This window comes from Crocuta crocuta, unplaced genomic scaffold, assembly GCF_008692635.1.
Source record: "Crocuta crocuta isolate KB4526 unplaced genomic scaffold, BGI_CrCroc_1.0 scaffold229, whole genome shotgun sequence".
Classification (NCBI taxonomy): domain Eukaryota; kingdom Metazoa; phylum Chordata; class Mammalia; order Carnivora; family Hyaenidae; genus Crocuta; species Crocuta crocuta.
The window spans coordinates 7,857,758-7,872,372 of record NW_027536464.1 but is presented as its reverse complement, the minus strand read 5'-3'; the positions used below and the strand labels follow the sequence as shown (position 1 = coordinate 7,872,372).

Sequence of the window (14,615 nt, the reverse complement as noted above, 5' to 3'; positions counted from 1 at the left end):
TGATCCCAGAGTCTTGGGATCAAGCCCTACATCAGGCTCTGCACTGATTCTCTCTCCCTCTGCCCCATTCCCCTGCTCACAAACACACTCTCTCTAAAAAGACAAAAACAAAAAACAAAAAAACTGAGCCTCACTTCAAGTGAGGTAATATAACAAGACAGCAAATGATAGAGTATTATTTAACATTTATTGGATGTTTACTATATGCCAAGTATTGTACTATGTACTCTGCCAAAATATTTTCATTTAATCCTTATACAGCTACCGTATCGATGAAACAGCTAAAATATGTTTAATGTCCTTTTAGTAGAAAACAGAGGTATAGACAGGTTAAATTAATTGCCCAGGCCCACAGAATGGAAGTGATTGATCTAAATTCACAGTCCAATCTTAGGGCTCCTCAGTCAGTTAAGCGCCCGACTTCAGCTCAGGTCATGATCTCATGGTCCATGAGTTCGAGCCTCGCATTGGGCTCTGTGCTGACAGCTCAGAGCCTGGACCCCGCTTCAGATTCTGTGTCTCCCTCTCTCTGCCTCTCCCCGCTCAAAGTCTCTCGCTCTCTCTCTCAAAAAATAAACAAGCATTAAATAAAAAAATTCACAGTCCACTCTCAAAGTCCATGGTCTACACCACCTCCCTGACATTATATATGGAGGAATCATTGCTGAAAGGATGCAGAGGAGTTCCTGATACAGGTATTTACCCTGCTGAGCAGCCATTATTTATGTGCCCACAGAGAACATACCAGCGACAAACTCTGTGTTCAGAGACTGTATTAACAGAGACAGACACAGCAGAGGAGGACCTCTTGACATCTCAGTTTACCTATCACTGCTTGCAACATTTCCCGATGACAAGGCAAAACCCAAATGGTTGACACACCTCATGACATAGCTTCACAATATGTGAAGCAAGAACGGACAAAACTCGACCTAGGTAGTAGTGACAAGAATGTTTGCCTGAGGGGCGCCTGGGTGGCTTAGTCGGTTAAGCGTCCGACTTTCGCTTAGGTCATGATCTCGCGGTTCGTGGGTTCGAGCCCCGCGTCGGGCTCTGTGCTGACTGCCAGCTCAGGGCCTGGAGCCTGTTTCAGTCTGTGACTCCTTCTCTCTCTGACCCTCCCCTGCTCACGCTGTCTCTCTCTCTCTCCTAGAAATAAATAAAAATATTTAAAAAAAAAGAATATTTGCCTGAAAGTAATACATGAAACTAAGACAGATAGTTTCTTTTCATGTGTGTGCTATCATACTAAAAATATTTATAGGGAGAGAACTAGATTAATGAGAAAGGGAGAGGAGCATAAAGTCATAAAGCTTGACACAATAAATGCCGGCAACTACTATTACTTTAAGAGGTGCCCTTGCCTCCCTCGCTTCTGCCATGTGCTATCCTGTTTTTCATAGAGCTGACTTCAGTCACCCAAACTCTCGAATCCTCTCCATCAGCTTTGTTACAGTTTTGTTCCCAAACGATCCATCATCAGATCTGATTAATAGTACCTTGACCTATGATAGTTTTATAGACACAATCTTTTTAAAATTTTGTTTAATGTTTTGTTTATTTCTGACAGAGAGAGGGAGACAGTGTGAGCAGGGGAGGGTCAGAGAGAGAGGGAGTCACAGACCGAAACAGGCTCCAGGCTCTGAGCTGGCTGTCAGCACAGAGCCCGACGCGGGGCTCGAACCCACGAACCATGAGATCATGACCTGAGCCTAAGTCGGATGCTTAACTAACTGAGCCACCCAGGCACCCCAATATTTTTTTTTTTTTTGCTAAAAACAGAATATTTGTATTTCTGGAGATATATGAATTCATTCATATCCCAGCATAGATTTAAGCTAAAAACAGAATAGATTCCAGGAAGAGGACCGACCTGCTTTCTCCAGGGTAAAGTCTGTTTACAAAAAGGTGCATGAAAGGTTAAGGAAGTGTGTGTCCTCCAACCCTCTGTGGGGTTTTCTGTCGCATTTTGGAACAGCTGGAGAATTTTCCATGACGCCAGAGGCACGGCCTAAGGGTGTCCTCTGCTCTCCTTCCTCCCAGGATCATTTCATCTTGCTTCACCTGCTTGCCTCTACCCAGGTCTGAGTGCTGACAATTTACCACTGTTGGTTAATCTTCTCTTTACTAAAATGTGCAGAAAATGTACAAGAAAACTTAGGTAGCTCTCATTACTCTGTGCTCTAAGCTAGATCGGGTGAGCTAAGATGGAGCAGGGAAGGGAGAGAACATTTAAGATGGAGCAGGGAAGGGGTGACCATCTCCCACAGGCAAGGTCATTTTCTCCTCCTCACAACCCTCAAGGTACATATTACTGTACCCATTTTGCAGCGGTGGAAACTGAGGCTCAGGGATTTTGAGGGTCCAAAGGATTTGAACCTGGATCTGCTTAATTCTTTAAAAAAAAATTGTTTTAATGTTTATTTATTTTTGAGAGACAGAGATAGAATGTGAGCAGGGGAGGGGCAGAGAGAGAGGGAGACACAGAATCCAAACCTCCAGGCTCTGAGCTGTCAGTATAGAGCCCGACACAGGGCTCGAACTCACAGAGTGCAAGACCATGACCTGAGCTGAAGTTGGACGCTCAACCGAGCCACCCAGACGCCCCTGGATCTGCCTAATTCTTAAACCCACACACTTTTCTTTTAATAAAACCAAACGATTCTTAACTAATGGCAACGGCACCATAAACTTGCCAAGTGCTTATTAAAAACGCATAAGCAGGCTTGTAAACATAAAATATCAGACAAATGGGAGGTTCCGTTTTCCTTAGTATAATGATGGAGAAACTGAGAACAAAAGCATACTAACTTACTCTGAACCAGAGAGGGAGTCAAGAGCAGATCTAGAACTAAAGTCCCCCAGCTACTAATTCAGTGTTTCACTAACCCAACCACATACGCACTAATCGAAAACATACTGTGTATCTCTTTGACAGCCGCTAGATGTTCTGCATGTAGGGTAGTTAAGACCTGGATTTGGATCTGACTGCTTATGTTGGAATCTGCAACCGACTCGCTGCGGAACATGAGGCGAAGTTCTTTTACTTAAGAGCCTTAATTCCTTTGCCTGTGAGATGGGCTAATAATAGCACTTGCCTCCACCAACTGTGGGGGAAACGCAGCAGAGGTGCCACCGGGCCTTGCACGAAGCAAGCACTTGACAAAAGCAGCCATCATTATGGTAACTGTGTTTCCTATTTCACATTTGGAGAACGCAAGAAGTAAAAGCAGAGAAAATATCGCCCATATTCCTGTCACTCCACAAAAAGTACTGTTAAAATTTTTCCTTGTGGTCTTTTGTGTTCCTATGAACAGGTTCTATCTCCTAAATGTGGCTGATCACATTTTTAAAATTTCTGTATTTTATCTCTTATGATTTTCCTATGTTAGCTGTTTTATAACATCAAGTTGGTCTTAAAACCTCCATAAATATTTTTGAGAACTGATTAATATTCCAGTGAATGTCAATACTACGTCAACCATTCTTCCTTTTTGAATATGTGGGCTTTAAACAAATTTTCTCTATAAACATAATCTTGCATAACATTCCCCCACATTTTAATTGACTTCCATAGGACAGTTAGTAAAACACTGCATCACTGAGCAAGAAAGGCAATGTCACTTGATACACTTTGATACCTTACTGTCCAAAGGAGTTGTCCTAATTTAAACCCCCCACTCCACACATGGCATACATTCTTTAACATTTCATATCATAAACAGCACCAAAATAGCTTTTTAAATCCCATGATCCTAAATGGGATCAAAAGAAGAAAACACTAAAAAACTAGGTGACCGGATCACCTCTATTTTCTATTTTTATCTCATTAAGCATTCCGAGGTAACATGAGTCTTCTGAATTGGAGGTCAAAGAGAAAAGATACATGGACACATGGTGCAGTTCTCCAAACTAGGATGATACCTCTTAAAACTGTCTTGATCCACATTCCAAATTGCAAGGGAGGCCTGAACTTCAGTTGCTTTGACTAGGGTGCATGTTGGATGAAAAACCACAAGCCAGCCTCTGTCATTCAAACTCTAAATTGATTTCATTCCCATAGATTCTACTTCCTCTGCATCATTAAGAAGCTGCCTCCCCTTCACTTTTTCTTTTATTGAGGTGAAATTCACATTATTATAAGTCAACCATTTTAAAGAAATCCATCCAGTGGCACTTAGTACATTCACGATGTTATGCAACTACCACTTCCATCTAGTTGCAAAATACTTAGATCACCCGAAAATAAAACCCTGAACCCAGTAGGCAGTTATGCACCATTTCCTTCTCCTCTGTCCCTGGCAACCACCACTCTGCATTCTATTTCTATGGATTTACCTACTCCAGATGTTTCATAAAAATGGAAGGGTCCAATATGTAACCGTCTGTAGGTTTTCACTTAACATCAAGTTTTTGAGGTTCGTCCACCTTGAAGCATGTATCAGGACTTCATCCCTTTTTAGGACTAAACAATATTCCGATATATAGGGCCATATCATAATTTGTTTATCCATTCATCTGTTCAACATTCATCATTCAATGGCTAAAATTAACAACTCAGACAACAACAGATGTTGGCGAGGATGCGGAGAAAGAGGAACTCTTTTGCACTGCTGGTGGGAATGCAAACTGGTGCAGCCACTCTGGAAAACAGTATGGAGGTTCCTCAAAAAATTAAAAATAGAACTACCCTACGACCCAGCAATTGCACTACTAGGCATTTACCCAAGGGATACAGGTGTGCTGTTTTGAAGGGGCACATGCACCCCAATGTTTATAGCAGTGATATTAACAATAGCCAAAGTATGGAAAGAGCCCAGATGTCCATTGATGAGTGGATAACAAAGGTGTGGGATATATAATACATACATACAATGGGGTATTACTCGGCAATCAAAAAGAATGAAATCTTGCCATTTGAAACAATGTGGATGAAACTAGAGGGTATTATGCCTAGTAAAATTAGCATTTTGCCAAAAATACTGAACCTGACTCCAATCAGAACAACAAAATTAGGCAATTCCAGACTTTGGGACATTCTAGAAGATAATTAGCAGTGGCTATTTGGAAAATATCAGTGTTATAAAATTTTACAAATAAAAGGCACAGGAGGTAGTCTAGCTTTAAAAGGAAATTTGAAGGGGCACCTTGGTGGCTCAGTCAGTTGAGTGTGACTTCGGCTCAAATCATGATTTTGCAGTTCATGAGTTCAATCCCCACATCACGTTCTCTGCTGTCAGCGCAGAACCCGCTTTGAATTCTGTCCCCCTCTCTCTGCCGCTTCTCCCACTTACACTCTCTCAAAAATAAAATATGAAAAAAATAATTTAAAAAAATTTTAAATGGCAAATTTGAAGGCAATTAAGGAAATTTGAATATGAGCCCTATGTTACATAAGATTATTGTATCGCTGACACATTTCTTGGGTATGATAACTGAATTGTGATTATGTAGAAAATCCTTGTTTTCAGGAGACACATTCTACAGTATTTAGGATGAAGCGCCAGGATATCTACAACTTAATTTCTTACTTTCAAATGCTTCAACAGCAGCAATAATAACAAAGTATGGAGAGGGAAGGAGAGAAGAAAGGGGAGAAGGAGAGAAGGAGAGACAGACAGACAGTGCACGCATATGTGGAAAATTGCTAAGGGCTGGTGAATCAAGATTTAAAAAAATGCTCACTGAACTATTCTTTCAGTACTTCTTTAGGTTTGAATTTTTTAATTTTTTTTAATGTTTTATTTATTTTTGAGAGAGAGAGAGAGAGACAGCGTGAGCAGGAGAGGGACAGAAAGAGAGGGAGACACAGACTCCGAAGACAGTTTCCAGGCTCTGAGCTAGCTGTCAGCACAGAGCCCAATGCGGGGCTCGAACCCACAAACCGTGAGATCATGACCTAAGCCAGACGCTTAACCGACGGAGCCACCCAGGCGCCCCTAGGTTTGAAAATTTCTAAAATGAAAAGATGGGATAAAGGTATGAAGTACACAGATAACTGATACTAGCAGGTTAAGCACTGCTGCCTGGCTGGGAATGAGCCTCACAGAGCCAGCCCAACATTTGCAAGAAAGTCTTGCCTTCAAACCTCTCGCATGAAGAGGGAATGCTTGATTCAATGGCCCACTTATGGCTTCCAAGCTGCCTACAGGTTTCCTTAACTTTATAGGAAAGAAATGTTCTAGCAAAATCAGGGATGAAATTGCATTTTCTCCATGAGCTGAAGACTTTTGGCAAGGAGTTGTGGCAAGGTGTCCGCAGAGTGGGGGAGGCTCCTTCAGTGCTGATTTGGACACGTGCCTTCTCTGCAGCATGTAGCAATGATCTTCCTCTGCTGCTCCCTACCCCCCACCCCCCAATTTCTGGCTCCAGTGTGCTCACCTGACTGCAGCCATCAGTGAAATGGTGCTGAACAAGGAGACCAAACAACGTCTAATCCAGGGCAAATAATCCAACAGTGGTAGCAGAATTTAAGAAGTCAGGGAATCCTAAAAACATGCTTTGCCAATAGGCACTTCTTCAAAGACCTGACGTACATAAATTCCTTTATGTTCTAGGTTTAACTTTATCAGTTTTTCAAAATTCAAGAGAATAATATTTATAACATGGAAAAATAACTGGTTAACAAAACACACAGATAACAAAAAGCCTGAAGAATAGTGATGGTATACAGGAAACACTCAACAAATGCTATTAACCACCACTTACTGCTTCGACCTTCAAAAACACCAATATTCCAGGGTTCAATCCAAGATGTTTATATTACTTTAGTAAAAATAAGTTTAAAAAAAAAAGGTAAACAGCAAGAGAAAATATGCCAAAATATTAACAGTGATGATCTCTGAATGAGAAAGTGGGATTTTTCTAGGCTCTTGAAAAGTTGGACATTTTTCAATTTTTTAAAAATTCTTTTTAATGTTTGTTTATTTTTGAGAGAGAAAGAGACAGAATGTGAGTGGGGGAGGGACAAAAAGAGAGGGGAGACCCAGGATCCAAAGCAGGCTCCAGGCTCTAAGCTATTAGCACAGAGCCCCATGCAAGGCTCGAACTCACGAACCATGAGATCATGATCTGAGCTGAAATCGGATGCTCAACCGACTGAGCCACCCAGGTGCCCCCAACATTTTTCAATTTTTCTAATAACTAATCTGAATTACCTTATAATCAAAAGTTGGGCACCTGGGTGGCTCAGTCGGTTGAGCAGGGGAGAAGAGCAGAGGGAGAGCGAGTCAGAAAGAGAATCTCAAACAGGGTCCATGCTCAGTAGGGAGCCTGACATGGGACTCGATCCCACGACCCTGGGATCATGACCTGAGCTGAAATCAAGAGCCGGACCCTCAACCAACTGAGCCACCCAGGCACCCCAAAAGATTATATTTTTTAAAAAAGAAATAAAACAGCTCCACCAGAAAGAAAAAAAGACTAAAAAACCCTGCAGAACAAATCTACTTAAGTAACAATACTCTCATCTTGAACATGATTCTATTAAATTTCCATGAGCAAACAACATCAGAAAAACATTGCAAAAACTATGGAGGTTTTATTTATTTGGATTAAACAGTGACCAATATTAAGAAATAATTGAAAATATTTAATTTGTATATGCAGCCTTCCTACTTGTTTTCATTTTTCCCCTATGGAAATTGTTTCTATTCTTATTTTAACCACGGAACAGAGGATGAAGAAAGAAAATGGAATTCAGAATTCAGAACACACAGTCTTTTCTTTTCCTGTTCCTGAGGCGTTGTATTTCAAAACACAATCAGAGCCATCTGTTGATTATAAGAAGGGAAGCATAACATTCTTCTGATTTTTAAAATTCTTATTTTAAGAGAANTAGTTTTTTAGGATAATGCTAAGTGACAAATCTCAGACCCCTCTGCAGAATTTTGCAGTTCAGTATTCCACAAATGTGGGTCTGCTCCCCAATGGTTTTAAAAAGTTTTATGGAGAGGAAACTACAATTTTCTTGTTTAAAAGTAATTTCAGGGGCGCCTGGGTGTCTCAGTCTGTTAAGTGGCTGACTTTGGCTCGGGTCATGATCTCAAGGTCCGTGAGTTCAAGCTCCGTGTCGGGCTCTCTGCTGACAGTCCAGAGCTCAGAGCCTGGAGCCTGCTGCGGATCCCGCGTCTCCCTCTCTCTCTGTCTCCACTCTCCCTCCAACCCCCTGGCCCCCACTCCCACCCCCCGCTCTGTGTCTGTCTCTCAAAACCGAATAAAAGTCAAAAAAAATTTTTTAAGTAAATTCATTATTGGATCTACTTCCTCACCTAATGAAGGCAAATAAATTACAAGGATCAGGTCAACGAGTCCCTTGTTCTTAATATTTCTGAAATGTTTACAAGTTGAAGGACAAAATAAACAGAACTGCTTTGTATAGCTACAAATTGAAAATGATAATAAAAGAGAGACATAACTAAATACAACATGTGGGTTCCTTTGCTATAAAGGACATGGATGGGGCAGTTACTGAAATGTGAATAGGGTCTATGTATGGATTAGATCACCGAACTGCATCAGTTAATTTTTCTCATTGAGATAATTGTACTGTGGTTCTGTAAGAGAATGTCCTTGGTTTTAGAAAATGTACGCTAAAGGACTAAAGGACAAAGAGAAACCATATCTGTAGCTTATCCTTAAAGAGTTAAAAAATAATAATAACTGTGTGTGTGTTTGTGAAGAAAGAGAAATAGGGACTGAGAAAGAAAAAAACATGGTAAAATGTTAACATTGGGGAATGGGATAAAGGAATAATGGAATTTTTGAAACTTTCTAGAATTTTTATTTTCAAGAACTATTATTTCTGGAATTATTTCAAAATAAAAAGTTTAACAAAGTTAATGGTCCTTCGTGCAAACTCTGAGGAATCCGTATTTTAACAAAAATGCTCAAGTGAATCTTAAATATGCTCTAGAGTTTAGGGGCACTGGGGTGGCTCAGTTGGTTTAGTGTCCAACTCTTGATTTCTGCTCAGGTCATGATCTTGCAGTTTGTGGGACTGAGCCCCATTTCAGGCTACACGCTGACAGCAAGGAGCCTGCTTGGGAATCTCTTTCTCTCTCTGTCCCTTCCCCATTCATGTTCTCTCACCCTCTCTCTCTCTTTCTCTCAAGACAAATAAATATTCAAAAAATATGCTCTTAAGTTTAAAAACTTCTGATAGAAATAAAATCACACAGTGGAAGACTCAATATTTTTGAGATATCAATTCTCTGCAAATTAACCTATAGACTAATCTCAATCAAAAATCAATCCCAGGGGTGCCTGGGTGGCTCAGTCAGTTAAGTGTCCAACTTCAGCTCAAGTCATGATCTCACTCACAGTCCACAGTCTGTGGGTTCGAGCCCCATGTCAGGCTTTGTGCTGACAGCTCAGAGCCTGGAGCCTGCTTCGAATTCTGTATCTCCCTCTCTCTCTCTGCCTCTCTCCTGCTCCTCCTCTGTCTCTCCCTCTCAAAAATAAATAAACATTAAAAAATTTTAAAAAATCAATCCCAATGAAAATCCCAGAAGATTCTGTGTGTGTGTGTGTGTGTGTGTGTAAATTGACAAGCTGATTCTCAAGTGCTTATGAAAACACCAAGAATCTATGATAATCAAAACAACTCTTAGGAAAAATGACCAAGGTTTCAGAGTTAATGAGATCTGATTCCACAAATTATTAATAAAGCTACAGTAATCACAAAGCATTGTACTGGCATCAAGACAGATCAGGGGCGCCCGGGTGGCTCAGTTGGTTAAGCGTCCAACTTCAGCTCAGGTCATGATCTCACAGTTCGTGGGTTCAAGCCCCACATCGGGTTCTCTGCTGCTGTCATGGAGCCCACTTTAGATCTTCCGCCCCCCCTCTCTCTGCCCCTCCTCTGCTCACTCTCTCTCTCTTTCTCTCAAAATAAATCAATAAACTTTAAAAATTAAAAAAAAGAAGGAAATACTGCCATTTGTGATGGACTCTGAGGACATTACCCTAAGTTGAATAAGTGAGACAGAGAAAGATCAATACTACATGATCTCACTTGTGTGTGAATCTTAAAAAAAAACAAAAACAAAAACCTAATTCATGGATACAGAGAACAGAGTGGTAGTTTCCAGAAGCAGGGGGGTGGAGGGTGGGCAAAATGAGCGAAGGGGGTCAAAAGGTACAAACTTCCAGTTAGAAGATAAATAAATCCTGGGGATATAATGCACAGCCTGGTGACTAGAATCAACAATATTGTATTGTACTTGAAAGTTGCTAAGAGAGTAAGTCTTAATGGCTCTCATGACAAGGAAAATTATTTGTAACGATGTGTGGTGATCAATGTTAACTAAACTTACTGTGGTCATCATTTTGCAATGTATACATGTATTAAATCATTATGTCATACACCTAAAACAAATACAACATTTTTTGGACTGGATGACAGGTATTTAACATTTATCTCAAGGAAAGGATGTTTGATTTCATGACTAAAGGAAACAGTTTGCAATTTTTAAAATATATTTCAAGGGCTAATAGCTTAAAGTCATTTCCTGGAGAGGAAAATGCATTCCAAGACTTTGATTTAGAGATCTTAAAATATATAGCTAATAAAAACCCTCTTGTAGAGGTGCCTGGGTGGTTCAGTCAGTTAAGTATCTGACTTCGACTCAGGTCATGATCTCAGGGTTCACAGGTTCGAGCCCCGAATTGGGCTCTGTGCTAACAGCTCAGCGCCTGGAGCCTGCTTCAGATTTTGTGTCTTCCTCTCTCTCTGCCCCTCCCCTACTTGCGCTCTGTCTGTTTCTCAAAAATAAATAAAATGTTTAAAAAAAACCCTCTCTTGTCACCACTGAAAGTAGCTACAACATCAATTCCTTACTTCAAAATTGACAATTAAATGGAAAGAAATAAGCTCCTAGCCTACCTTTTCCAGTAAGAACTGAATTGTAGAATAGCCAAATGGCCCTAGATGATGGGGGGAAATTATTCTTTCCACAAATTCTAGCTATGAAGAATAAATGACAGAGTAAAAATACTACCATTTTGCACTTCTCAATAGAATAGTTAATTCAAGCGAGATCATTAATGGAGACTTAAACCACTAGGTGGAAGGGCAATGCTCAATGGAGAACTTTCATCTGCACGTGTCAATTACCAGCCCTCAGACTACTTCCTATTTGGACCCACTGATCACTCGTAGACACGACTAATGGGACAACTAGACATTCTGGGCATCCTGACGTAACGTGAAGCACAGAGCAGTACCTGGCAAGCAAGAGGCCTGGCCACAAAGCTTTCATCTAAATCTAATCAAGCCTTAGCTCTAACTCTCACCATAGAAGAAATTACAGGAGATTGAGGAACAAGTTAGCAGTACAAAGAAGCAATCATGGCGACATCTTGCAGGACAGATAACCGGATTTCTGTAGTTCTTCGCTGACAAGGAAACAGATAGGAAACACTGTTCTAAACTAAAAGATATATATATGTGCAGGGGCATCTAGGTGGCTCAGTCAGTTAAGCATCTGACCTCAGCTCAGGTCATGGTCTTGCAGTTCATGGGTTTGAGCCCCGCATGGGGCTCTGTGCTGACAGCTAGGAGCCTGGAGCCTGCTTCGGATTCTGTGTCTCCCTCTGTCTCTGCACCTCCCCTGCTTGAACTCTCTCTATCAAAAATAAATAAACGTTAAAAGAAACATTAAAAAAAAACAACAAATGCAATACAGAGGTCTTGTTTGGGAACCTGGTTCAAATAAATCACCAATCGAAGTGTTTTTTTGACTCAGAAAATACGAATTTAGTTTAAATGATTTTAAGCAATTATTATGCCACATATATACTCTGATTATGTAAAACACTTAATTTTATATATGTATACAAAATATTTAAGATTAAAATATCCCAGTGTGATTTGTTTTAAAATATCTTTGCAATACAACTGATAAAATGAATACAGCAAATTGTCAAAATAGGTCTAAATCCAGGTAATGGGAATATGAGAGTTCACGCACTTCTATTTTTTGTACATTTGGAAATTTTCAAAATAAAGTTATCAAAGTATATAACAGAAAGTCATATGCTCCTAGTAACACAAACATCAAATGCACGCAATGAAAGCATTTAAATGGTCTGCAAGTCAGTCTAGCCTGACTCCAAATCAGAATCACAGGTGATGTCTACTCACTGGTCCACTCCTATTTAACACCTTGGCTCCACCGCCTACCTAGAGCCACGTGACCTTGAGCAACTTCACCTCTGAGCTCCCTCCTCTGTAAAACGAGTGCGGGAGTAGCGCCTACCTCGCAGGGCTGCTGTGAGAATGACACGGGTTACTACAACTAGTGACACATGGGATGGACAGCTTCCGCTGTGGGTGACAGAGTGGAGACAGTCATTCAAAAAGTATTTTGTTTCGTACCTTCCACGGGCCCAGCATGTGCTGAGGGCTCCCACACTGAGCTGGCAGACAAGGATGGGCACACTCAAGTCACCGCAGACATACACAATGACATACACAAACACAAGCAATGACAAATCCAGGGAAAGGACAGTGGGCCACCAGAGGTGTGCTGGTTGATCAGCAGGGAAGACACTCTCCAAGTTCAAGCCATTCACGTGGGCAGCGAGTGGTGAAGGCAGGGACTCTGGGTAAATACTTAGGTTTGCATCCAGCTCCTCCGCCTCCCACTGTGTGTGACCTTGATCAACTTACTTCACCTCTTCATTTCCCGTCTGTGCAGGAATGAACAGTCCTTACCTCACAGGGTCGTTGTGAAGAGTGCATGGTTAATAGTGTACAGTGCTTAGCAGAGGACCTGGCACATACTACGCCCTAATGTGTCTGTTATTATCTTGATGGTCCAGTGCAGAATGGGGTATCGTGCTGCCACCCCTTTCTCAGTTTGGTTTGTGAGGACTTAATGAGTTAACGTTTTGAAGTTCCTTTTTCAGGAAACCCGAGCTGTACCCTAGAGTCTGTGTGTGTATATGTGCACCCACAGTTACACATTTATGGAGACACACACATATTGATGCATGGGCTCCATTCTGTAGCAAATGAATTAAGACATTCTAGGGATAAAGCCCGGGCGTTTGTATTTTCTACAAGCTCTTCCAGGGATTCTAATGTACAACCAGGGTCGAGAACCACTGATCTAGGCATTCAAAACTGGGAAACCATTTCAGAAGTGTAATCTCTACAGTGCAATGGGTTTATTATTACTGATAGCATTACGGCTATCAGTAATAATAACAGTGTACAATCTGTCAGCCCGTTAGAGCATACAAATGAGGTTAGCCTTCAGAAGAGTGCAAGTTCTCCATAATTCCTCTCTCCTCTTATACCATCCCCCACCTACTCCAATTGCTGAACAAACATCCAGGGGGAAAAAGCGCTCAGGTAAGCCACTCTGCTCTCTCTAGGGACTGCCTCACGTCCAGCTTCCAGACGGGATTAATTTGGGAACTGGCTAGAACATGCCCTTGGGTCGAGTTATTTACATATAGAAGCCACCCAACCCAACCCAACCCAACCCAAATCACGCTGACGTTTGATGCACTCTGTTTAGTAGAAAGGTACCTTTCTGCACCCGGATGACCTTACACACAGAAAAGTTAACCAGGCTGTTTGTCACGAGGGTGGGAAGAGGAAGGAATCGGACTGTAAATAGTTGGGCACTGGTTTTCCTTTTACGAATCGACGATTCAAAAAAAAAAAAAAGAGTTTAGCAACTTTTGAGGGGCTACAGTGGAATGTTCCATGGCTTGATGGGGTCCTGGTTACATCTGGGCATATCCATTTGCCAAAATTCATCAAGCTGTATGCTTATCATCTGTGTCTTTTATGGTAGGTAAGATAGGCCTCAATTAAAAAAAAAAAGCAGCACAGGTTAAAATAGTTGGCAAACAGTCGTTTGCTCTGAGGTTCACACGGGGAGAGAAGCCAAAAAGGAGAGTCGCAAGTTAGCTCGAACTCCCTCTTTGACCTGCTTGCTCTGGCTTAGGCGGAAGAAGGGCTGGAACTAAGCACGTCCTTGGACAAGGGCTGACCGCGAGGGAGGAGACGGAGCCCCCCCACCCCCCGCGCCCGGCACTGCGGGGTCTGGCCCGGGTCTGGCGCGGCCAGGAGCACGCGCGGGGTCCTTACCGAGCAGGAGGAAGGACAGGACCCACTGCAGCACCGCGGCCGTCTGCAGCCGCCGCGCCAGCGGGATGTTCAGCGGCGCAAACTCGACCTTCATGGTCAGCCCGGGAAAGGACTGCGCCGACTGAGGGCGCTTCGAACCTGGTGGCTCCGCGGCGCCTGGGAGGAGTGTGCGGCCGGATCCGGGCCCCGCGCCGGACACCCCCAGGGCGGAGAGCGGGGACTGGCTGCGGCCGCGGAACGGGCGAGGGCAGAANGGTCCGAGCGCCGCAGCGTGGGCTCCCGCAGCCTCGCGGAGGACCCGGGATCCCCTCCGGGATCCATTGTTCAGCTGATCGACCACCTTCAGCATCCGCCCTTAAACCCACCCCTTCCTCCGAACTCTCTGAGGCTGGGGAAGTGTTAGTTCACGGAATCGCCCACCAGGTGGAAGAAGGTGCGGGACGTGGCTTCTTTGCTCGCAGGGTATACTTGTGTTTACTGGTCTGTATCCCCTCCACCGCGTCCTAAA

At 42.4% G+C, this 14,615-nt stretch overlaps 1 protein-coding gene across 3 annotated transcripts in view; it reads right to left on the bottom strand.

Annotated features, from left to right (window-relative positions):
- The window catches only part of MOGAT1 (monoacylglycerol O-acyltransferase 1), a 95,967-nt gene extending 81,613 nt beyond the window's left edge, over positions 1-14,354 (bottom strand). For all 3 annotated transcript variants that reach the window (XM_077748718.1, XM_077748716.1, XM_077748717.1), the window contains exon 1: positions 14,108-14,354. In XM_077748718.1, coding sequence (XP_077604844.1) covers positions 14,108-14,201 — 94 coding nt within the window. In that variant the 5' untranslated portion in view covers positions 14,202-14,354. The remainder of the gene's footprint in view (positions 1-14,107) is intronic.
- Between the last annotated feature and the right edge of the window lie 261 nt (positions 14,355-14,615).